This window comes from Echiichthys vipera (genome assembly GCF_963691815.1).
Source record: "Echiichthys vipera genome assembly, chromosome: 1".
Taxonomy (NCBI): Eukaryota; Metazoa; Chordata; class Actinopteri; order Perciformes; family Trachinidae; genus Echiichthys; species Echiichthys vipera.
The window spans coordinates 37,730,501-37,754,807 of record NC_139826.1 but is presented as its reverse complement, the minus strand read 5'-3'; the positions used below and the strand labels follow the sequence as shown (position 1 = coordinate 37,754,807).

At 44.9% G+C, this 24,307-nt stretch overlaps 2 protein-coding genes across 2 annotated transcripts; both read left to right on the top strand.

Annotated features, from left to right (window-relative positions):
- The first annotated feature begins 147 nt into the window (after positions 1 to 147).
- vps33b (VPS33B late endosome and lysosome associated) lies at positions 148 to 10,566 on the top strand. The gene is made up of 23 exons (XM_083914445.1): positions 148 to 427; positions 1,697 to 1,777; positions 1,868 to 1,929; positions 2,074 to 2,123; positions 2,274 to 2,341; positions 2,438 to 2,483; positions 2,570 to 2,664; positions 3,779 to 3,883; positions 4,006 to 4,096; positions 4,189 to 4,266; positions 4,863 to 4,936; positions 5,014 to 5,100; positions 5,191 to 5,281; positions 5,357 to 5,431; positions 6,334 to 6,398; positions 6,482 to 6,536; positions 6,628 to 6,674; positions 6,959 to 7,091; positions 8,115 to 8,188; positions 8,330 to 8,431; positions 8,563 to 8,638; positions 9,164 to 9,283; positions 10,416 to 10,566. Exons 1-23 carry the CDS (start codon positions 332 to 334, stop codon positions 10,493 to 10,495), a joined length of 1,851 nt encoding a protein of 616 aa, XP_083770571.1. The 5' UTR covers positions 148 to 331; the 3' UTR covers positions 10,496 to 10,566.
- Positions 10,567 to 11,905: 1,339 nt separating this feature from the next.
- Positions 11,906 to 21,018, top strand: prc1b (protein regulator of cytokinesis 1b). Its single transcript, XM_083914460.1, has 14 exons — positions 11,906 to 11,996; positions 12,262 to 12,394; positions 13,693 to 13,815; positions 13,905 to 14,138; positions 14,959 to 15,129; positions 15,317 to 15,466; positions 15,583 to 15,730; positions 15,830 to 15,966; positions 16,499 to 16,594; positions 16,692 to 16,838; positions 16,923 to 17,033; positions 17,147 to 17,260; positions 19,294 to 19,473; positions 20,937 to 21,018. The coding sequence occupies exons 1-14, from the start codon at positions 11,986 to 11,988 to the stop codon at positions 21,009 to 21,011; spliced, it is 1,830 nt and encodes a 609-aa protein (XP_083770586.1). The 5' UTR covers positions 11,906 to 11,985; the 3' UTR covers positions 21,012 to 21,018.
- The last annotated feature ends 3,289 nt before the right edge of the window (positions 21,019 to 24,307 follow it).

The window sequence follows — 24,307 nt, the reverse complement described above, 5'->3', positions numbered from 1 at the left end:
TGTCAATATTAGCTAAACGCCTCTTTAATGGTGTTTTGACAGACGTTCACGCCCTATATCCCGTTATTATTTTAATATATTTGTGAATGTATTCCTACAGAACAGTCAGTGTTTTGTCGTTAGCCTCAGTGTTGATATTCGGGGCACTGTTAAGGATGTGTTTTTAGCATACAAGCTAACCTGCTGTTAGCTCAACCACAGAGCATATTTCATCTCTTGTGTGTGTTTCTGTTGGTTGCAGCTTCTCTGCCGTTACACGTTTTGTTTTTCCGGAGCAGACACGTTACACGAGTGTGTAGTTTTCTTTATTGTCCGGTTGTTGTGGTCCAGTATGGCTCACAGTGCCAGGAGAGACAGTCCGGAGCTCCCTGACTTCTTTCTGCTCAAGAGGCTGGCCAGAGACCAGCTCATCTACCTGCTGGAACAGGTAGGAACAAGTCACAATGTGTCTGTTGTTGGTGTGACACGGCCGGCTGCCATCTGGCTCCACCATACCTGCTCACCAGGTGTATGACCAGGTGTATGACCAGGTGTATGACCAGGTGTATGACCAGGTGTATGACTGGCATGGTCAAATAAATCAAATGCAGGTTTTTTTTATTGTAGGATGCTAATTGAATAGTAGGTGCTTCAGAACACCGTACAACAATCTAATGTAATGTACTAAATCTGCTTTTTATTTATTTTAAAATTAACTTAGTCAATGTACAAAATCTGTTTTTTATTTATTTATTTTTGAATTATTTTAGTTAATGTACTAAATCTGCTTTTTATTTATTTATTTCTAAATTAATTTAGTCAATCTACTAAATCTGCTTTTTATTTATTTATTTCTAAATTAATTTAGTCAATGTACTAAATCTGCTTTTTATTTATTTATGTTTGAATGAATTTAGTCAATGTACTAAATCTGCTTTTTATTTATTTATTTCTAAATTAATTTAGTCAATCTACTAAATCTGCTTTTTATTTATTTATTTCTAAATTAATTTAGTCAATCTACTAAATCTGCTTTTTATTTATTTATTTCTAAATTAATTTAGTCAATGTACTAAATCTGCTTTTTATTTATTTATGTTTGAATGAATTTAGTCAATGTACTAAATCTGCTTTTATATTAAATTAGTTTATTCAATGTACTAAATCTACTTTTTATTTATTTTTAAATTAATTTAGTCAATGTACTTTACCTACTCTGTAAAGTGTCCTGAGATAACTTTCGTTATGATTTTGCACTATAAATAAAATTGAATTGAATTGAATTGAACAAAACCACCAGACACAGGAACCGTTTCTTCCTGCAGGCTGTCACCATGACGAACACTTAACATCCACAGTGTCAGGAACAATCCCAATGAAGCAACCTGTTACATTAGTAATCCTGTATTTATTACAGCACCATTTGCTCCAATATCACAGATGCAATATCATTCTCCTGTGTTATTATGATAATAATAATAATAATAATAATAATAATAATAATAATAGTATAAAATAGACTTTATTTGTAGAGCACCTTTCATACATGAAATGCAGCCCAAAGTGGTTTACAACAAAGAAACGACATGCTTCACATTAAAAAGACACAGAATGAACATAAAACAGTAATAAATGTGCCAAGATCAAATGTAAAACCATGTAAGAACATTGTACTTAACACCAGTGTTTATTCCATCTTCCTGTCTTTGTCCCAAAGCTCCCGGGGAAGAAGGACCTCTTCATTGAGGCAGACTTGATGAGCCCGCTGGATCGCATTGCTAATGTTTCAACACTAAAGGTGAAACATCTTCAGCTGTTACTCTTCAGACTCCTGAGATTGAATCTACAGTTCCAATAATTTTGTTTTCATTTCTTTAATTTTCTACAGCAACATGAAGTCGACAAACTCTATAAAGTGGAATACAAACCTGTGGTCAGCACCTCAGATCAGTGAGTCCTGCACCTGTAATACTACACACACACACACACACACACACACGCACACACACACACACACACACACACACACACACACACACACACACACACACGCCTGATGTGACGGCCTGACAACGTGGCTTTACTCTCCCACAGGCTGTGTTTTCTGATCCGGCCCAGAATACAAACTGTCAAATGGATATGTGGTGGGTAGAGTCGGATGTTTTCCTTCTTTAATGAAGTCAATGATAGTTTAACAGTATTAATAATAATATTTTCACAAATCCTTTCATGAAGTTGAATGAAACCGAGACAATAAAAATGATAATATCCTGCTTTATCCCTTCTTGTTGCAGATGTGGTCAATGCAGACAAGGCGGCAGGAAAATTTAGAAGATACAAGATTGTCTTTACTCCTCAGAAGGTACTTCCCGCTCTGCTGTTGTGTAACACTCTCTGCTTTAATGTATTCTGGGTTTATTTCTTGATATGCACCTGCTGACCCTCCTGTGTCGTCCAGTTCTATGCGTGCGAGGCGGTGCTGGAGGAGCAGGGCATCTTCGGTGGTGAGCGTCCTTCTCTCTTCACTTTCCTGTTTAAGTAGCAACGTCAGTGAGTGTTAGTGAGACCGAGTGTTCCACTCTTCCCGCAGACGTGACCACTGACGAGTGGTCTTTCTACCTTCTCCCTCTCGACGATGACGTCATCAGTCTGGAGCTGCCAGAGTTCTTTCGAGACAACTTCCTGGTAAGAAAAAAAAAACGTGCACGGATATGTTTCGCCAAATAACAAATACCTGATTAATTGTTTAAGTTACTTTTTGTAAGCGATGCGTTGGTTCCAGCTTCTAGAATTTGATTATTTGTGCGGGTTTCTCTGATAGTAAACTATTTGAGTTTGGGACTATTGGTCAGGCAAAACGATCATCTTAGATAATTCAGCTGGGAAATTGTGATATTCTTTAAACTTCTTTTTTTTTCTGACATTTGAATTAAGAAAAACATCTCATCTTCAGCCTCTTATCCGGGGGCGGGTCACGGGTCACGCAGCAGCTTTAGCAGGGGACCCCAAACTTCCCTTTCCCGGGCCACATTAACCAGCTCTAACTGGGGGATCCTGAGGCGTTCCCAGGCCAGTGTGGAGATCTAATCTCTCCACCTGGTCCTGGGTCTTCCCCGAGGCCTCCTCCCAGCTGGATGTGCCTGGAACACCTCCCTAGGGAGGCGCCCAGGGTTCATCCTTACCAGATGATCCTGAACCACCTCAACTGGCTCCTTTCAACGCAAAGGAGCAGCGGCTCTACTCCGAGTTCCTCACGGATTAAGTGACCTCGAGATCATGTTCACGAGTGAGGGGACGATGGAGCATGAGTTCCTACCCTCACCTGTGGTCATGAAAGCTGGGTCATGACCAAAAGAACGAGGTCGCGGGTACAAGCGGCGGAATGGGTTTTCTCAGGAGGGGGTCTGGAGTCTCCCTTAGAGAGAGGGGGAGAAGTTCAGCATCCGTGAAGAACTCGGAGTAGAGCCGCTGCTCCTTTGTGTTGAAAGGAGCCAGTTGAGGTGGTTCAGGATCATCTAGTCAGGATGAACCCTGGGCGCCTCCCTAGGGAGGTGTTCCAGGCACGTCCAGCTGGGAGGAGGCCTCGGGGAAGACCCAGGACCAGGTGGAGAGATTAGATCTCCACACTGGCCTGGGAACGCCTCAAGATCCCCCAGTTAGAGCTGGTCAATGTTTTAATGTGGCCAGGGAAAGGGAAGTTTGGGGTCCCCTGCTAAAGCTGCTGCCCCCGCGACCTGATCCTGGATAAGCGGTTGAAGATGAGATTCTGGATCTCATCAGGGTGTGTTTCATCCCACAGGCGGGGGACCAGCGCTGGGTGAGGACAGCCGGCAGCGCTCTGCACCTCCTTCACTCCCTCTACGGCCCCTTCTCAAAGGTCTACGGGATTGGACGGTATTCCAAGGTACAGTACGATCGCTGTGATGTGTTTTGGATTTTTGCCCAATAATGGAGTTGTTTGTTGAGCCGTTGCATGATTAAAAGATTGACCCGCCAGTCACGTTCTGTCCGTCCGTCTGGTCCCAGATGGCGTACGAGTCGTGGAGGGAGCAGGTGGCAGAGGGAGAACAAAAAGCCCGTCAGGCTGAAATAGGAAAAGTTTTTCTCATTGACAGAGGTGAGAGGACGCGGGCTCTGAAATCTCTCGGTGGGTGATGACACGCAGAGCGAGGCTTTCTGTCCTCCCTAACGTTGTCTTTGTGTCTGCAGATGTGGACTTCGTCACTCCTCTGTGCTCGCAGGTGGTCTATGAAGGACTCGTGGATGATATTTTTAGAATCAAATGTGGTGGGTATCAAATCAGCCCGTGGGGATATTTCTATTAAAATGCTTTGTTTTAATTCCATTTTGCCCATGTCACACTATTAGATAACATTACATAGAAAAAGAAAAGATAGAAATTAGTTGAGGTGATTCGGGCATCTAGTGAGGATGCCCCCTGGGCGCCTCCCTAGGGAGGTGTTCCAGGCACGTCCAGCTGGGAGGAGGCCTCGGGGAAGACCCAGGACCAGGTGGAGAGATTAGATCTCCACACTGGCCTGGGAACGCCTCGGGATCCCCCAGTTAGAGCTGGTTAATGTGGCCCGGGAAAGGGAAGTTTGGGGTCCCCTGCTAAAGCTGCTGCAGCGGATGAAGAGGAGATGAGATGAGAAATTGTTGCTATTGCAAAATCCGAATATTTCTTGGCATATGTCAAAGTAAGACATTTAATAGACTTTGGGTGGAGCTTTATTTTGACGGTTTAAAATTGCCAATTGCTCAGACGGTTTTGTTTTCCTGTAGAATCAAACCTCCCAGTTGAATTACGACACTCCGGTTGCAGATTTGTTTTTGTGCACGCTCGTATGTCATCGTGTCGTCTCATCACAGCATCTGTTCCGCAGGATGTGTGGAGTTTGGACCTGAGGTTACGTCCTCTGACAAAAGTATAAAAGTCATGCTGAACTCTCAGGATAAGGTAGGTTCGGTGCTGACACGAGAGGTCTTTCATCGTCATGTGGTGGGTATCTGAACTTTTTTTACAACGTCTCGTAGGTCTTCAACGAAATCCGAAACGAGCATTTCTCCAACGTCTTTGGCTTTCTCAGTCAGAAAGCCAGGAATCTCCAGACGGCGTATGATGTGGGTAATTATCATTACCCTCTTCAGTCACTGTGACTAACGGCCGACACCAAAGATATTTACACTTTCCTTCCTTTGTTTATTCTACAGAAGCGTCGGGGGATGGACATAAAGCAGATGAAGACGTTCGTGTCAGAAGAACTGAAAGGGTTAAAACAGGAGCATCGGCTGCTCAGCCTACGTATGTGTTACGGCAGTAAGCCACATTGATTGTCATGTATTTCAAATATTAATTGAAGGACGTATTCTCTCTCAGACATCGGTGCCAGCGAATCGATAATGAAAAAGAAAACGAAGCAGGATTTTCAGGAGCTGTTGAAGACAGAACATTGTGAGAACACTTTACCGTCCATATTTTAGATTCAGGTCTTAAAGTGTAATTACAGCGTTAAATCATCCCATGGTCTTTTTTGGCAAATGCAGTCATCAAATAAGCCATCAAGATAGTTTTTTCTGTGCATGAACTATTAACGGAGAAATCTTGGAGGGTAGCTAACAGCCGGATGTGGCTAACACTGATTAGCTCGGGGCAGTACGGTGAAGGCATTCAAAGGTCTTTTTTAACCACTAATGCTGCTGAAAATAACAGCAAACCTCTGCAGCAGCATGAGAAGAGTCCCTACACACAAAACAAAGCACCAACGACGTAGTCAGTGAAGCCAGAGTTTATTAAAAGAGTGTTTTGAAAGACTTACCTATGGCATTCTTCTTCAGGCGCGCCCTCTTTGGGTTCTTTGGCTCAGAAGCTCTTCTAGGAACTATGAAGTCGTCCTTTACCAAATGTTTGCTGCACACACGGTAATCCCTCGGCCTAAGCGTCTCGATTGGCGTCTCAGTGCCCAGATTTAAAACAATAAGCCACTGGTGTATCAGAGCACAGTCATCGTAACGCAGTGGCAGTCTATGAAAAGTTTCTGGGTTGTAAGTTTTCATTTTGGTTTTGCAGTTGGGAAAGATACAGATACGAACCAGTCCGTCTCACGTTGATTTGGTGTTATTGTGAGCAGCATTAGTGGTTAAAAAAGACCTTTGAATGCCTTTACCGTACTGCCCCGAGCTAATCAGTGCTAGCCACGTCTGGCTGTTAGCGACTCTCCTGGATTTCTCCGTTAATAATTGTTACACGAAAAAAAACTGTCTTGATGGCTTATTTAATGACCCTGTGTTGATTTTACTCTGGATTTAAACCTTAATTCAACGTGTTCTTTAATGTCACTTCTGTCTGTGTTCCAGCTTTACTCGAAGGATTTGAAATCCGTGAAAGCATTTCTTTCATAGAGGAGCACATCAACAGACAGGTGCGCGTGCGTAAACATAGTCTGAGATGAGAACAGGTAAATAATAATGATGTTGGTGCAAACACGTTTTTTCTTTTCTCAAGGTCTCCATGATAGAAAGTCTTCGACTGCTTTGTCTTCTGTCCATCACGGAGAATGGTGAGTCGTCTGCATAGTAATAAAGTTTCAAAGACGTATTCAGATCCTGCTCGTGATGTGTTTTCAACTGTGTGACGGTGTTTTCTCACAGGACTTCTGCCAAAAGATCACCGCTCATTAAAAGCACAGTATCTACAGGTCAGTTTGAAGTTTAAGACCCTTGGTTGTCCATTTAGGGCCAATTGGTCCCAACGTAGTAACAATAAAACACACATACATAATTAAAACAACACATGAAGTAGAAAAGTTACTGTATTAGTAGGGAGAAATCTGGTCGGAGAGTATTAAAAGACAAACGTATCGCTTTGCTGTATGCTGTTTGCGGACTCTCCATCTGTATCCTTTTAAACTGCTCCTCATTTTACCGTGGACTCCAGTTATGGAGCTGCTGGTCTTTGATGTGACGCATTTTCTCTGATCAGAGCTACGGCGTGGACCACCTGCTCACGTTCGCCAACCTGAGGCAGTTGGGGCTGCTGGTGGAGCAGCAGCCGGGGGAAACGCTGACTGTTATGGAGAGCAAAGTGGGCAAACTGGTCAACGACAAAACTGCAGGTGAAACATGTTTCTAACCTCCTCCTAATCACAGTAATCTTTTCTCGCCATGGCTACGAGGGTTGAGTACCACTCACTTTTGAATGAATACCTGGAATACAGTTCTTGTGCCCAACTTACTTTTTTCTGCTTTATTCTCTGTGAAATAACAAAAATGTAATGTCACTTGTAAAAAGTTCACACCTATTTTTCTTATTTATTTAGCACATTTGACATACTGCGCAAAATAAAACCCCTCCCTGCCTCCCTCACCCCTTCCAAACCCTACAACCTTCTGCCTGTCAGACTGTCACCAGGGTATAAAGTACCCTGACTTACCGTCACTTGAAAAAGCTGCGTGAATAAGAAAGAAGAAACGTGAATCTGTACTCGGTAGTAACAATGTAATTGGGTCGTTAACCTGAAAAGTGCAGTATCCAACTCTAGTGTGTACAAAGTAGATGAGTGGGTTTATGAATGTTAAAAGACTGATTTCAAACTCACATTAAAGTGTAACAACTATTAACGGAGAAATCCAGGAGAGTTGCGAACAGCCGGATGTGGCTAACGCTTATTAGCTCGGGGCATGAGAAGAGTCCCTACACAGAAAACAAAGCACCAACAGCGTAGTTAGTGAAGCCAGAGTTTCTTAAAAGAGTGTTTTAAAGACTTACCTACTGGCCCCTGTACCAGCTCCTCTCATAGTAAAGTCCATTACAGTGGATTAGCAAAGTCAATCCCAAAGGAAGGAGCCCATTGGTGCTTTGTTTTGTGTGTAGGGACTCTTCTCATGCTGCTGCAGAGGTTTGCTGTTATTTTCAGCAGTATTAGTGGTTAAAAAGACCTTTGAATGCCTTCACTGTACACCACACCCGGCTGTTAGCGACTCCCACGGATTTCTCCGTTAATAGTTGAAAAAAACTGTCTCCATGGCTTATTTGATGTAAGTGTCAAAAAAGACCATGGGATGGTTTTGCGCTGGAATTACACTTTAAACTCTCGTAATCCTCCTTATTTCCTTCTCTGTTCTTTGTATTTTTTCAGGAAAGCTGAGCGATGCCTTCTCCTCTCTCGCAAAGAAGAGCAACTTCAGAGCCCTGAGCAGAAAGCTCAACCTGGTAAGTCATCATCACCATCTTCATCATCATCTGTACCATTTTGCTCCAGAAGTCATTTTCATCATAATGCAGAATACTAATCAGACCATGCTATAAAAAGGCTGGATGGTATTGAGTGAAATAGTACATTTTTGTGTAAAGGTGCCAAAGTCAGATGAGGAATACGACCTGCGTGTCCCACGGGACATGGCCTACATCTTCAGCGGCGCCTACGTCCCCCTGAGCTGCAAACTCGTGGAGCAGGTGAGTCACGCAATACGATTTTTAATTCATTCCCAGGATCTGACTTTCTGCCTTCTGCTCTGTGAAGGAGAGACCTTTAGTGCCACGATGACAGTTTTCTTTCATGTTGTTCCCGGTGTGGTCACGTGTAGGTGTTGGAGCGAGACGGTTGGACGGGGCTCGAAGAAGTCACCAGGCTGCTGAACGGGCATGAATTTGCTGTTACAGGTCAGATCACGAGGAGGTGTTAATATGATGATGACCATGAGTATGTTAAGGCTGTTAATGTCAGGCCTGGATGCACTTGATTTGGCGGCAGTAGCTGAGTCCATAGGTGACTCGACTGGGAACCGTAGGGTCGCCGGTTCGAAGCCCTGTGTGGACCATGAATGGAGCGTGGACTGGTACTCATCTCCTTGGCACTGCCGAGGTGCTGTGCAAGGCACCGGACCACCAATTGCTCGGGGGACCGATCCATTGGCAGTCCTCTCGCTCTGACATCACTCGATTGATTGCATGTTAATGAATATAGGTCCTGTTGGTGCATGTGTGTATTTCGGGCCTGTGTGTGTATGTGTGTGTGTGTGTAACCTCTATAATTATAATAACAGAGTGAAGAATTTGAATATCCCTCTTTAAGTAACTTCGTATCTGTGTGCGTGTAAACACACCGACTGCTTAAACAGCCCGACTGGAGCCACCCCTAAATATTTTTGAGTCGATGAATGCTGAAGGTTTCGTCTCTCTCACCAGGAAACAACGGAGCTGACTCCAAATCCAAGAGCGACGCGCAGCGCATCATCCTCGTCATGTTCCTCGGCGGCTGCACCTTCTCTGAGATTTCAGCTCTGCGGTTCATCGGCAGAGAGAGAGGTAAACGCCGCCTGGATGCCGATGGGTACTTTTGATGTTAAGGTTCGGTCGTTTAGGTTCCCCCTCGCGGCTTCATTCTTCCCGTTAGTGTTGCTGCGGTTTGGAGTTTCAGGTTTATTGTATTCTGCATCTCCTGGTGATAATAATTAATGAATTAATACTAAAAGCTCTGGATCTACCGGTCAATCCTGGTTCCTACCCTCACCTGTGTTCATGAAAGCTGGGTCAGGACCCAAAGAACGAGGTCGCGGGTACAAGCGGCCGAAATGTGTTTTCTCAGGAGGGGGGCTGGAGTCTCCCTTAGAGAGAGGGGGAGAAGTTCAGCATCCGTGAGGAACTCGGAGTAGAGCCGCTGCTCCTTTGCGTTGAAAGGAGCCAGTTGAGGTGGTTCAGGATCATCTAGTAAGGATGAACCCTGGGCGCCTCCCTAGGGAGGTGTTCCAGGCACGTCCAGCTGGGAGGAGGCCTCGGGGAAGACCCAGGACCAGGTGGAGAGATTAACGACAGTCGTTGGCACTTGGAGCATGAAGGGTTCCAGTGACATCATCGGCCTTGTGAGAGGTTAAATACCTGGATCTCCACACCAGTTAGTTAGCTGGCCCTGGTCCTGGTCCTGGTCCAGTCCCAGCCTGGTCAGGTGCGTACGTGAACTGATGAAGCCTCTTGGATGAGAGGTGAAACGTCTTCCTAGACAAATAACCAAGTCCAGTTGCTGTTGACTGAAATTGCTTTGAGGAGTTGCCCTTATGTAGAAAACTGTCTGAAACATAATGTTGGTCGTTAGCACAACAACTTCTACTTTAGTGTGATGAACAAGTGCAATAATCAGAATACTGTATAAACTGTGTGTACTGTATATAAATATGAAATGTTTCACAGCGGTATGGTGCTGGAAAAGCTTGAAAATACACTTTGAAATGCTTGAAAAGTGTTTTAATTTGACTTTGGAAAAGGTGAAGAAACCCTTTTAACAGGAATAAATACAAATGTGAAGGTGCACCAATGCTATGGATACCTTTCCATGACACTACCTTGATTTTTTCCCCCTTAAATGATTGTGTTGCGTTTAAAAAAGACCTGAAAATAGGTCAAAATGATAAAATAAACATTACTCCTTTTCTTTTGTCCGCAGGTTATAAATTCATTGTGGTAACGACTGCCATTACAAACAGTTCGAGACTCCTGGAGTCTTTGCTGGACAACCATGTATGAAGCCGTCGCCACGTCGTGACGGACAGAAGAGAGAGACATTCCTGCAGCCGCTCGTCATGCATTCCTTCCAGCACACTGGGTTACACGTGGGGGATCCACTCCCGCTCTGTGTCTGACAGCGAAAGAACTGTAAAAGGTGTATAGAGTGAATAAATGTTTTTAACATGTCGGTTGCTCGTTCACTTTATTTGGGTTTCGTTTGCTGCCGTGGGAGAATGTTGCTTGGGCGGCAGCAGCTCAGTCCATAGGTGACTCAGCTGGGAACTGTAGGGTCGCCGCTTCAAGTCCCTGTGTGGACCATGAATGGAGTGTGGACTGGTGGCTGGAGAGGTGCCAGTTCATCTCCTGGGCACTGCAGAGGTGCTGTTGAGCAAGGCACCGAATCCCCAACTGCTCAAGGCGCCGGTCCATTGGCAGCCCCCTCGCTCTGACATCTCTCCATTAATTGCATGTGTATAGGTCCTGTTTCCATGTGTGTGTGTAACTTGAATAATAATAATAACAGAGTGAAAAAATTGAATTTCCCCTTGTGTGATAAATAAAGGAATTCTTCTTCTTAACTTACTGGATAAACTGAAGGATGAATTTCCTTCACGTGTGGAAAACGCGTCGTCGCAAAGCTGAAACCACAACAGCCAAGCTGCAAACACGCGATGATCTCATGGAAAATGATGCACTGCTGTAGATTTTACTACACGACGGGATATAAAGGAGGTAAAATGAGCTCAGACTTAAACATTGACAGCAGGAAAGTGCAACATGCACATCAATGCAGCAGGAATATTAACCCACAACCATCAGATATAAAAGGAAAATACTGACTTTGTTTATTGTTGAAAAACTTTTTTCAACAATAAACAAAACAAGAAAACAAGAGTTTATTATTTATTGTTTTACTTTCCATATGTATTTAGCTAAGAGTCGATTGTTTATCTTATACTGTATTTATTTATACCTCCTTATTTATATTATTTTAAGTGTGTTAGAAGCTGCTGTTCTTCCCAAAGGGCTCAACAAGGAGAAGTCAAAGTGTATAGTCTGGTGACAGGGAACAATTAACTTAAATACAGTGTGCAAAGCGGTGTAGTTGAGTATTTTCCCAGTGAAGTAATAGTACTTTTTTAAATGTTTTATTCTCACATGAACAGCAGCGCCATTGTTACCCCAGTGAAGTGTCACACTGCTGCTGAACATCACCGCACCCTCTGGGAAAGTAGTGCGTTTGTTTTCTCTCATTAGTTTACACAGGTGGGCGGATCACCCTCACGATTAACTGCCGAAGCCTCCGCCGGCCCTCATTGGTTCAACGCAACAAGCGCTTCCGCAGAGCGAGCCAATCAGAGAGCAGAACGCCGCTGTACGCGTATTTTGAACTGTGTACAAACGGACCACAGCGACAGCAGCAGAGGAGCGACGCGACGCTCGTCTCTTCTCGAAGTTACGGTTGTTTTAAAGCTGTAAATATAATCACAACAGAGTGGATTTACAACATGAGGAAGAGGTAAGTCCAAAACAGTTAAGAGTAAGTTTGTTAAACGGCAAATAAAAGTAGATATTAGCAAAATAAGCTAGCGCCAACGTCTGTCAGCAGTTAGCTCGGCTAGCTTAAAGTGGATTCTGTGTGCGGGGTTAAATGTCACTATGGAAATGACTTGTTAATAACAGCTGACGTGTGTCTATCTGACTGTCTGTCCCTCTGTCTGTCTGTCTATCTGTCTGTCTGTCTATCTGTCTGTCTGTCTGTCTGTGTCTGTCTGGACCTGTAGTGAGGTGCTGGCGGCAGAGGCGGTGTCCTGCCTGAATAAAGCGCTTTGCCACCTGAAGGACATCTGGGAGGAGATCGGTATCCCCGAGGACCAGAGGCTACAGAGGACCAATGTCGTCAAGAACCACATTGAGGTGAGTTACGGTTCGGCGTAAAGCTGTGATGATCCCTCCTGAAGGCTCAAAAACCTGCCCCGATCTGTGAGATGGGTTTCGACAGAGGAGGGTGGGTGGGGGGGTCAGACACTCAGGAGTGAAACTACAGTCTGGGGACATCCACTGGTCAACACAGTGCAGCTTTACACTCTCTGGTTGCAACCATCAGATTCAAGTTTGGTGTTTTTGTGAGAGGAAGTTAGAAATGACAAACAGGTTACAGATGCAAAGTCAAGAAACATTAATATAAAATAGTAAAACAGTGAAATAATATGTACCACCAGTTGCAAAATCAGGTGGTCAGGGGCCCCTAGGCTACTGTTTGTTTCGGGCCCCCCACATTATTAATAAGGCTTTACATTTTTAAAAAAAGCCACTAGAATAGAAGAGTCGGCAACCTTAAAAAATCCTGTCAATTTAGGAATTTTCTTTAGTAGATCTTGGTCCTGCTGTTCCTTCAGTCCTTGTGCTTTTTGAATTGAATTAATTGAATTGAATTGTCTTTATTGTCATTGTACCAGTACAATGAAATGTACAGTACAATCCCTTAAACTGCAGAAATAATTTAACATCAAAGGCATCATAAAGAAAAGGCTAGACCTTTAAAAGACATATTTAAAACGACAAACTTACACACACGCACACACTGCTAGAAAAAAAGACGTAATCCTGTTATGCAATGATTTACATGTCATGTTTTCTACAGTTGAGTCGAAGTGTTCTGTGTGTTTGCAGACAGAGGTAGGGTGTATGACTAAAACTACGAAGTCTCTACAACGCTTCACAGCAACGCTCAGGAAACACACTCACATCATACAAGTGACTTATTACTTTAATCTTACCACTGTAATTAAAATGCACCTTTCTCTCTTCATCTTCACCTTCAAATCCACAGAGTATATTGTAATATAGTGTTTTAAATTTGCGGTACTGCACTCTTATTATAGTTTATATTTTGTATTTCTGATTGTTTTGTACCGCTGCTACAATGACCTCATTTCCCCTCGGGGCTAAATAAAGTTATCTGTCTATCTATCTAATAATAATAAAGCAGCTGTTTAAGACAACTGTTTCTGCAGCAAGGACCAGAATTACTGTTTACACATTAACTCCATGGCTGAAAGCAGATGCCCGGTGGGATTGGAAAGAAATCACAAATATCTGAATCCGTATTTGCCAAAAAGGACCATCTGAATTTTTGGATACTTTCAATCTTCCAACATCTTCTCACATCTGTCTGCATATTACTGATTTCTTTTCTTTTCTTGATCCATCAGAACCTACTGCAGATGATGGTTAATGAAGAGGAATCCCTGAAAAAGCGGCTCATAAGCAGCATTCACACATGCCGAAGCGAAATGGAGAAACTCTACCTGGAACTTCAGCTGCCTGTGTTTGAGGTAATGACACAACACTTCTTTTTCCTTTCTTTTTTTTACACCACAGCTTGAGAAACGTCTTGTAAGTGAAATCTTCCCTGTGCATTCAGGAGGAAACTGGCATCACCATGCTCCAGCAGGAGAAGAACATCAGCATGCAGGTGAAGGTTCTGATGACGGAGAAGACCCGGCGGATGCAGCAGCTCAAGGTTCTGCTGGAGCAGGACCAGGATCTGTGCGACATCCTGTGCTGCGTGCCATACGGCATCGTTCCAGACTCTGTCCCCACACTGGAGCAGCTGGAGAGCTTCGACCAGCACATCGCCAACCAGAGCGCGGAGAAGGTGGGAGCTCGCTCTGTGTCACCTACGTCTGTTCAGTTCGTCTGACTGCTCACGTTAAAGGATGTTTGTGTTTGTCACGTGTACCTTCCTCTTCTACATTGTAGCATTAGCCCGCTGGGATCCATTCGTATCATTTCAGGAAGTGTTTTTTAACAGGCTGATAGCTCACAATTTGCAGCTACTGAGAGTTTTCTTGCAGCAAATGCCGACATGTCCCAGGACAAAAGGTGCATTCATATCTGGCACATAACACAGAAATGTCTGTCATTACCACGGTCTATCCAGTCAGAGGGTTTTAGGCTAAATCCTGTTAAATTTTCTGTTAAACCTACAAATTTAAAAGGTGTAATATTATGAGTTAAAGGTGTTAAACTAAAGTGTAACTTCAAAGACGTCAAAAGGACGCTAACACCGGTAAATTGGCCGTGTGCTAACCCCTGATCTCCTCGGCGTAAACACATGCTTTAACGGCTCCAAAATAGGCCGTAAACTCTTTAATTTCCATTTTTAATGTAAACCACCACCTGAGCCGCTCAGGCTGAGCGTCGCCCAAACGTTCTGACTGCTTTCGCTCATCATGGTCACCTTCGTATACTATGACATGCCAATGATCATGTACAAATATGAAATTTCACTTGCAGATTCTTAGAAGTGTGTAAGTTCTTCTTTCACTTCAGTGGTGATCACCGAGAACATACCGGAAACTGCGGCAGACCGGATCTGTCCGGATAGGGATAATACCAGCGAATGACGTCCAGCTGGTGATACTGTTGCCGTAATCAGTAATTGACCAAATGCTGTGCTGATCTCATGCTTTCAGACACGGCGACATGTTGAGTTCATGGACCTCAAGAGGCAGATCGTCTTGCACATGGAGCAGCTGGACCACATCCCCGAGACCAGCTTCGAGAAGGACGTCATCTTTGAGGACGAGGGCTCCTTTTGCCTTTCAAGAGACAATATCACAGCACTCAAGCTGCTCGTCTGTCAGGTGGGATGCTCTTTATAACGTTACATGTTGTGAAAATCTATGGAAAGGAGTTTTTTTTCTACAACTTATAATCAGGCCTTGCATGTCGATGGTGCCTGGTGTTTTAGTCCAATTGAATATTTCTAATAAGCCGTCCAGGCCTTTAATCGTGGTCGGATAAACTGAGCTGCTGACTTGGTTCCTGCAGCTGGAGGAACGCAAGGCAGAGAACGAGGCGGTGTGCGAGGCTCACAGAGAGAAGATCCAGCGGTTGTGGGACAGACTGCAGGTGCCCCAGCAGGAGAGGGAGGCGTTCAACGAACACATGGTCACATCCAGGAAGAGGAACCTAGAAGCGGTGAGGAGATCTGAGAGCGTCTTCCGAGTTCATCCATTTTAATTTTTTCCGTCGTTCGTGGTCCGCTGACCGTGGCGGCGACTTTTCACTTTACACTTGATTGTTTTCGTCCTCAGTTACAAGCAGAAGTTCAGCGTCTGGAGGCGCTCAAACTGCTAAACATCCGCAACGTCACCGACGCCATCCGCTCCGAGATCGCCGTGCTCTGGGAAAAATGCTTCTTCAGCACTGAGCAGCGAAAGGCTTTCACTCCATATTTCAGTGGTGGGTTCTCTTGCTTAACATCTTTGTTGTTGTCGTTTACAGAACAAAACTGGAGTTCAGAGGAGTGCTGAGACTTTCTGAATTAACTGTTTTTTTTAGAGGATTTTACTGAAGAGCTGTTGAGTCTGCATGATGCTGAGATCCAGCGCTTGAAGCAGCACTATGAGGAGCACAAAGAGCTTTTTGACGGGGTTCACCAGTGGGAAGGGAGCTGGAGACTCTTCCTTGAGCTGGAGGTGAGTGCAGAGACAAACACTCGTCATGAACACCAACAACAAAACTTTCAGTCCATCTCAAAGTGTGCTAGTGGGACTAAACCCGAACCGATAAGCTTTAACCATAGACTGTATAAAAAATGGACGTAGCCTCTCCGTTCTTTCAACTTGATTCAATCGTCCTCGCCTCTGGGAGCCGCCATCTTTTTTTTTTGCCTCGCCTCACTTCCTCAGACCAAAAAAAGGCATTGATGTGACGCTGCGGGGAGGGAGAAACGTCCGTCTGGCTGACATATACTGAATTAGCAACATTAGCACCACAGCCTGGGAGCTAGGCTAACACAACACGCTACTATTTAAGCAGGAGAGGGAGTCAATGTTGAGATCTTTTCCCCAGACAGAGTATTTAAAAAACCTGACGCTGGTGTGCTTTTCCCTCTCCCAAGTCTTTGTCATTTTGACGTGGACACCAGCAACCCCCCAGAAATATCATTACACTTCACTTTTGTATATTAAAGACTCATTTTAAGGTCGTCTTTCATGTTTCTCTCAGAAAAAAGCCACAGATCCGACCAGATTCACCAACAGAGGAGGGAATCTTCTCAAAGAGGAGAAGCAGAGGTCTGAGCTGCATAAAAGCCTGCCTAAGGTAAGACACCAAGGCCACGTATTTTTTAAACAGAACATATCTTCAAGTAATTGACAGTGACTTGACGTGTGTGTGTGTGCGTGTCGTTTTTTTTAAGCTTGAAAAGAAATTGAAAGCCGAGATCGACGCATGGGAAAGTGAACAGGAACGTGAGTTTCTCGTGAGCGGACAGAAGTTTCTGGAGTATGTGGAGGAACAGTGGGAGCTGCACCGGATAGACAAAGAGAAGGAGAAACAAGAGAGGGTAAACAAGCTGCCGTGTTGTATTACACCGTCGGCTTATAGCCTTGTTTGCTTGTTGACACTCTTTTACACAAACCTTCAACAGCATCTGAAGAAGAGCAAGCAGACGGAGGAGGACATGCTGTACGGAACAGCAGTACGAACCCCCACCAAACGCAGGTTCCTCGGCACCACTACTCCAAATAAATCCCGCAAGGTGGTAGACCCGGTTCACTTTTATAGTTAATGTTCTTGCTTTATTACCAATCCAGCGCCTTAAGTCTTCTGGCCCCGTCCGCACTAACCCGCTCCCTCTGCCTCTCTCATCAGTTTAACGCCACTTCCAGCCTTTCTAGTGTCACGTCCAACAGCTCCAGTCGCTCTGTCTACGGTGGGACTGTGTGCCGCTCACCTGTGCCCCGCCCACCTCTTTCAGCGAACAAGGTTGGTTACGTTTTCAATACAGAATCAAAAAGTTTATTCATCTCATCTCGTTTTCAACCACTTATCCGGGGCCGGTGCAGCAGCTTTAGTAGGGGAACCCAAACTTCCCTTTCCCAGCTCTAACTGGGGGATCCCGAGGCGTTCCCAGGCCAATGTGGAGATCTAATCTCTCCACCTGGTCCTAGTCTTCCCTGAGGCCTCCTCCCAGCTGGACGTGCCTGGAACACTTCCCAAGGGAGGCGCCCCAAGTGAAGGAGTTCAAGTACCTCGGGATCTTGTTCACGAGTGAGGGGACGATGGAGCGTGAGTTTGGCCGGAGAATCGGAGCAGCAGGGGCGGTGCTGCAGTCGCTCTACCGCACCGTTGTGACGAAAAGAGAGCTGAGGAAGGCAAAGCTCTCAATCTACCGGTCAATCTTGGTTCCTACCCTCACCTGTGGTCATGAAAGCTGGGTCAGGACCCAAAGAACGAGGTCGCGGGTACAAGCGGCCGAAATGTGTTTTCTCAGGAGGGGGTCTGGAGTCTCCCTTAGAGAGAGGGGGAGAAGTTCAGCATCCATGAGGAACTCGGAGTAGAGCCGCTGCTCCTTTGTGTTGAAAGGAGCCAGTTGAGGTGGTTCAGGATCATCTGGTAAGGATGAACCCTGGGCGCCTCCCTAGAAGGACAACTGGCATAAACATCACAGTCTGAAAGATTAACTAGATTATAATATTCACTTTCTCTGCTCTAGTGGTAAAATATGAACCATTTGCACAGAATTGTGTTGAACCACAGTGTGTCTGAACTAGATAAAAAATGCTCAATAGGACTTTGACGTATTTATTGCTTCTGTCAACGGTTTTTCTGTTGTTTTTACTTCTCGTTTGTGCAGAAACGTTTTCGTGAGCTGCCTGCTTAATGTGAACCAGTGAATGCATTTCAAGTTAGTTATTGTCATATGCACAATGACTACAGAGAGGCAGGCACTTGCAATGGAAATCTTGGATCTCAGACTCCCTCACCTATTAACTATGTAGAAAAAGAAAAAATGAAGGACCTAAGCCATGCAATAGTGGGGATAATAGGGGAGAATAGCCTGGCATAACCAGACGAATTGCCAATGCTCATTAATTTGGGCAAAAAAATGGGCAACACAGCCACGTTCCCTAGTTTGTCGTCTCTCAGGTCTCTGTTGACGGTGGTGGCGCCTGCTGCCGTGGTCCTGCATGACGCTTCCTGCTGCTATTATAATCTATCACCTTAGCTGTGCTTGTTTCTACTATTCTGCTGTATTAACTGCCATAACATATAAGTCATATTCACATTACTATGGATATTATTATAGTTACTGGAAGTGTGTCTGTCTCTGTCTTTGTGTCTGTCTTTGTCTCTCTCTGTCCATCCGTCTGTCTTTTCTCTCTCTCTCTCTCCTTCTCTTCCTCTCTCCGGTGCAGACAGATGTGCGTCCTCCACAGAGCTGGGTCTGTCTGACGTTCCTGTCTGTTATAGTGAAGGTTTTCATTGCCACCGTACTCTACGGGGGAATTGTTGGGTCTCTGTAAATCATAAATAAGTCATAGAGTGTGGTCTTTACCTACTCTGTAAAGTGTCCTGAGATAACTTTGGTTATCATTTGCACTATAATAACCTCGGTTCGCCATTGTTTCCATTTTCCAATTTTCCAGCCTTGTGATTGGCTAAAATGGTCTTCCTGTGGAGTGCTATCACCACCTACTGCTTTGGCATGTGCGTGACATTGTTTGAGGCGGATTTTGCGGTTTCATGTGGACGGAGATATTTTTTATCACACTGGTGGTGTGGACGGGAATTTTTTCTTTTTAAACCGGGGGCCATAAAAGTTCAGTTTCAAAAATACCCGTGTTTGTGTGGATCGGGCCTCGCTCTGAGTCATCCGCTCATTCTGATCATTCGGAGCTCTTTCTTCTTTCCTCCATTTTAACCATCAACATTTCTTTCTGTGTAGTTGTTGTCGTTAAAGAGCAAAGTTGGTTCCACTTGTCTGATGTGACTCTCTCCCGCTGTGTGTCCTCCAGGGTTCGGCAGCACGGACGCCGGGTAAAGGTAAACCCCCCAACCCACGAGTGCTGGGCTGCAACAAGGAGAACGAGGCCCGGCTGAAGGGGAGCCCCCTGAGTGGTGCGTTGCTGACCCCCGCTAGTCCACAGCGTAACTTCAGCATAACCTCCTTTGCCAGCACATATTCAGAGTTTGTGGTAATTTACACTTTTGTCTCTAATCTATTTTCTCTGCTTCTTTTTGCCCTAATTTCTGTGCAACAGTGTGTTTAAGCGCACTGTAGAGGATTGGCTAACAATGTAAATTTATATTTTAGAGGGACTTGGTCAACACTGAATCTGTTCAGTCAAGGTGTGTTTGGAATCCTGCTTATTTAACTAACCCCTGGTATGCAGTAATTGCACGCCTCTAATCAATGGCAGGAGGACCCTTAAAGAGCAATATAACATGCTGCGTTAGCTTTAACATCCACAGTTAGCATTCAGACCCAAACCAGCCCTGTGTTAAAACACACACACAGGGGGAGAGATTGGAGTTCTCCTCAGGCACCAGTTAGTCCTGAAATACAATCAAGGAAGTCCAGTTTGATTAACCGAGCCTGGATTTTGGGGTCTTCACAGATGCCAAAACTCTTGAGATGCAAATTTTCAACAATAGGGGGCAGTTCTTTTTATTTTTATTTTTCAACAATCCTAATATTACAAAGTAATCCCCACCAGGAATGTGCCGGTTATGCACAACTTTAAGCCCTAATATGATTTAAATGGGTGAGTTATAAAAATTCAATCATGCACAGTTGTCACGAACGAGGAAATGGGCTATAGAGACCAAAACTGTTGCTGTAAACATTATTTCTACTGTAAAGTTGGGAGTCTACGGGGATTGACTCTTTTGGATCCAGTCTTGGTGCTGAGTCTTTTTAACACTGAGCTCGGGTCGGTCTGAACGCAGCCTCACCACACAGCCACTGACACTCCCACAGCCTTCACAGCTCTGACAGATCACTGCTCAGCCTTCCCACACCTGACTCTTGTATTTACCTAACATGGAAGACAATAACTGACCCCACTGCTCCAAAGTGACCCGCCTGAACTGAAGACTCTCACAGCCTTCATCCTTCACCGACTGCGGTCCAGAGTCCTTGTTGTTAAACCGCGCGATAACGACATGCAGCAAAGGCAATGGAGCGTCACATGATAGGGAATGTGGTCAGGAAGATAGATTTGGCCCAAAACACTCACCTATGGCCCCCTAAAGCTATGCTGTGTTAGATACATGTACAAATAAGCGTGCAGCCTTCCGTCTGTGCCTTCCTTTTGTCCGTAGTTCTGCACATTTTCTGAAAGCTTACGGATACAGGTGAAACACTAAACCGCAGGGGCAGTGTAGAGCATTTCATAGATGTAGAAAAGTCTTCTTTATCTTAACGTTTCTGCAGTGAACCCTCATCTCACGGGTCAGGATTTCAAACCCACATCAGTCCGACTGTGCCTTCGCTCTGATTTACACTAACAGCTTCCCAGTGTGTCATTTCATAATGATTAGAAAATGTTCCGCTCCTTCTCGTTGATGCCGAGTTTTGTGTCGTCTCGTCCTTGTATCGTCACGTTCCGCACAGGGATTCTACCTTTTAACGCCTCCCGCTTTCCTGTCTCCGCAGCGAGACCTGTCCAAGGCCTCTAACGCCAAGATCCAGCACGACGTCCTGAACTCCACCTCCACCGCCAACCTTTGACCTCTCCACTCCACGAGAGCGACCGCGTCAGCTGTCACGTCGTTGCCCTCTCAATGAAGTTCCGGCCCCCTCCCGAAAAAGGATCAGGGCCTTTCACTGCTATCTGCTATTCTATGTAAATGAAGGTAATAATATATTAAGTGTGAAGTCGGTGATGAACAAAGGACTGTGTTGTCAGTTTGCCGAGCGTGTCGTCTCCGGCGGTCTATCGCTGTCTGTAAGAGGGGAAAGGAAATGTAACTAACACTACTGCGGCTCTCTAAAATTTGCCAGTTTTTTTTGCGATGTAATAAATGTCCGCGTTTTGTACCGCATATTTTATATATTTCAAAAATAAAAATGAAATGAATGTTAACTTTCTGATGTTATGCAATCCGGGTGTTACAGGCCAAATGTATTATGAATACTTTGCACTTTGTTTTAGAAAATATACCGCGGCGCCTTCTCTCACTCACACAGTTCCATGGGGCCTGTTTCTTCTACATGTTTGTATTTGTGTGTGTGCGTGTGTGTATATTTCTGTATCATCTGTTCTCTTCTTATAAAAACTCCTGTTTGACAAAAATGTTAGTTGTTCAAACCGGCCTTTAGTCGTATATTGGTGCTGCATGACAGTTGGAATATAGTTAAATCACATGATTCAACTCACTATCATGGCTGCTTTGGAAAAGCTGGTCAAAATATAATAAATGCATTTTCACTTGAAAACTACGGGCTGATTATATTTTTTCAGATTCCCAATATTCCTTTATAAATGCGGTATATACTCCAGCCGCAAGCTCATGTTGTCAACTAGTTGTTTCTACTGTTCTGTTGTATTAACTGCCTTAACATATGAGTCATATTCACATTACTATAGATATTATAGTTACTGGAAGTGTCTTTGTCTCTCTCTGTCCATCTGTCCGTCTTTTCTCTCTCTCTCTCTCTCCTTCTCTTCCTCTCTCCGGTGCAGACAGATGTCCGTCCTCCACAGAGCTGGGTCTGTCTGACGTTCCTGTCTGTTAAAGGGAAGGTTTTCGTTGCCACCGTACTCTACGGGGGAATTGTTGGGTCTATGTAAATCATAAATAAGTCATAGAGTGTGGTCTTTACCTGCTCTGTAAAGTGTCCTGAGATAACTTTTGTTTGGATTTGGCACTATAAATAAAATTGAATTGAAATAAAAGTCTAAATTCACGTTCTCGTGACAACAGTGCCCACAGAGTTACTAAACCCGGTGTGATGTAAAGGTTTGTACTTTCTCTTTGAAAGGCTGTAATCTCAAGACATGAGTCCAGTTCATCTCATCTTCAGCCTCTTATCTGGGGTCGGGTCTCGGGGGCAGCAGCTTTAGCAGGGGACCCCAAACTTCCCTTTCCCGGGCCACATTAACCAGCTCTAACTGGGGGATCCTGAGGCGTTCCCAGGCCAGTGTGCGGATCTAATCTCTCCACCTGGTCCTGGGTCTTCCCCGAGGCCTCCTCCCAGCTGGACGTGCCTGGAACACCTCCCTAGGGAGGCGCCCAGGGTTCATCCTTACCAGATGATCCTGAACCACCTCAACTGGCTCCTTTCAACGCAAAGGAGCAGCGGCTCTACTCCGAGTTCCTCACGGATGCTGAACTTCTCCCCCTCTCTCTAAGGGAGACTCCAGACCCCCTCCTGAGGAAACACATTTCGGCCGCTTGTACCCGCGACCTCGTTCTTTGGGTCCTGACCCAGCTTTCATGACCACAGGTGAGGGTAGGAACCAGACTGACCAGTAGATCCAGAGCTTTGCCTTCCTCAGCTCTCTTTTCGTCACAACGGTGCGGTAGAGCGACTGCAGCACCGCCCCCGCTGCTCCGATTCTCTGGCCAAACTCACGCTCCATCGTCCCCTCACTCGTGAACATGATCCTGAGGTACTTGAACTCCTTCACTTGGGGTAAGGACTCATTCCCTACCTGAAGTAAGCAATCCACCGGTTTCCTGCTGAGGTGTATTATTATTTAAAATATAGCTTTTAATAAAGATTCCACATATTCAACCTTTAACTCTTGGACAGAGTGGTGTGGACTGCTTTCACGATCAGATATGTGACTCCTTGTTTTTCTATCAGTTAAAGATAAAAAGCGAAAGAAAATCCCCCTTTTCAAAGAAAGAACTCGTGTTGAAACACCACAACTTTCTGTTGTTGACTTCAGATTCCACGTGTAGCGGCAGCCGAGACAGTATAGTCAATAAAGTGTGAGTGATGGGATTACAGATGCCTGTCAGTGGATCGGTGCGTCTCCCCTCTGTGTCAGCAGATTCCCCTGAATGAAGGTTAGCCTTTTGGACTGTGATAAGCCCCGCGTACAAGGTAAATACTAACTAACAGGGAGGCACGTCTGCGGTATCCCAAATGATGGGAATCAACCTTTTAACACGGCTGAACTCAAACTGAGTCATCAGTAGATTTGAGGTTCACAGTACAGTGTAGACGACTGTCACACAGACGTTTGTTAGCCGCTGACACGCAGGTGAAGTGTTGACCTAGTGTGCTTGTTGACAATTAATCTGTCTTGATTAGACGTCAGCTTTTCGAACTTTCTCTGAGGTCTTAAAGAAATACTTTTCTTTCTCATCTCATCTCATCGTCAGCCTCTTATCAGGGGTCGGGTCGCAGGGGTCCGTCTGTGCCCAGGGCCCCATTGTCTCATGATCCCTCCCTGCTCAACCTACACACTTCACACCAGAGTGCTGATGTCAACACAAACCATAAGTTATCTTCTATAAAGGCACTTTACTGACGGTTCATGCAACTGATTATCAATTTAAATATACAAACCGCCTTCCTCAGTGTAACCTCACAAGAGGGTGTGTGTGTGTGGCCAAAAATGGCCGCCAATAAATGACGACTGGACACCGCGGCGGGCGTTACCAACATTAATAAGAAAGATACAGACATTAAATAACATGCAACACAGAGATGCATACACAATATAAACTCAGCCAGTGTTTGTTTGTTTGTGTCACACACACACACACACACACACACACACACACACACCTTTTAGTCTTTTAAGTCCTTATTTTATTTTTATTATTTAACATCTCATCTCATCTTCAGCCTCTTATCCGGGGTCGGGTCGCGGGGGCAGCAGCTTTAGCAGGGGACCCCAAACTTCCCTTTCCCGGGCCACATTAACCAGCTCTAACTGGGGGATCCTGAGGCGTTCCCAGGCCAGTGTGGAGATCTAATCTCTGCACCTGGTCCTGGGTCTTCCCTGAGGCCTCCTCCCAGCTGGACGTGCCAGGAACACCTCCCTAGGGAGGCGCCCAGGGTTCATC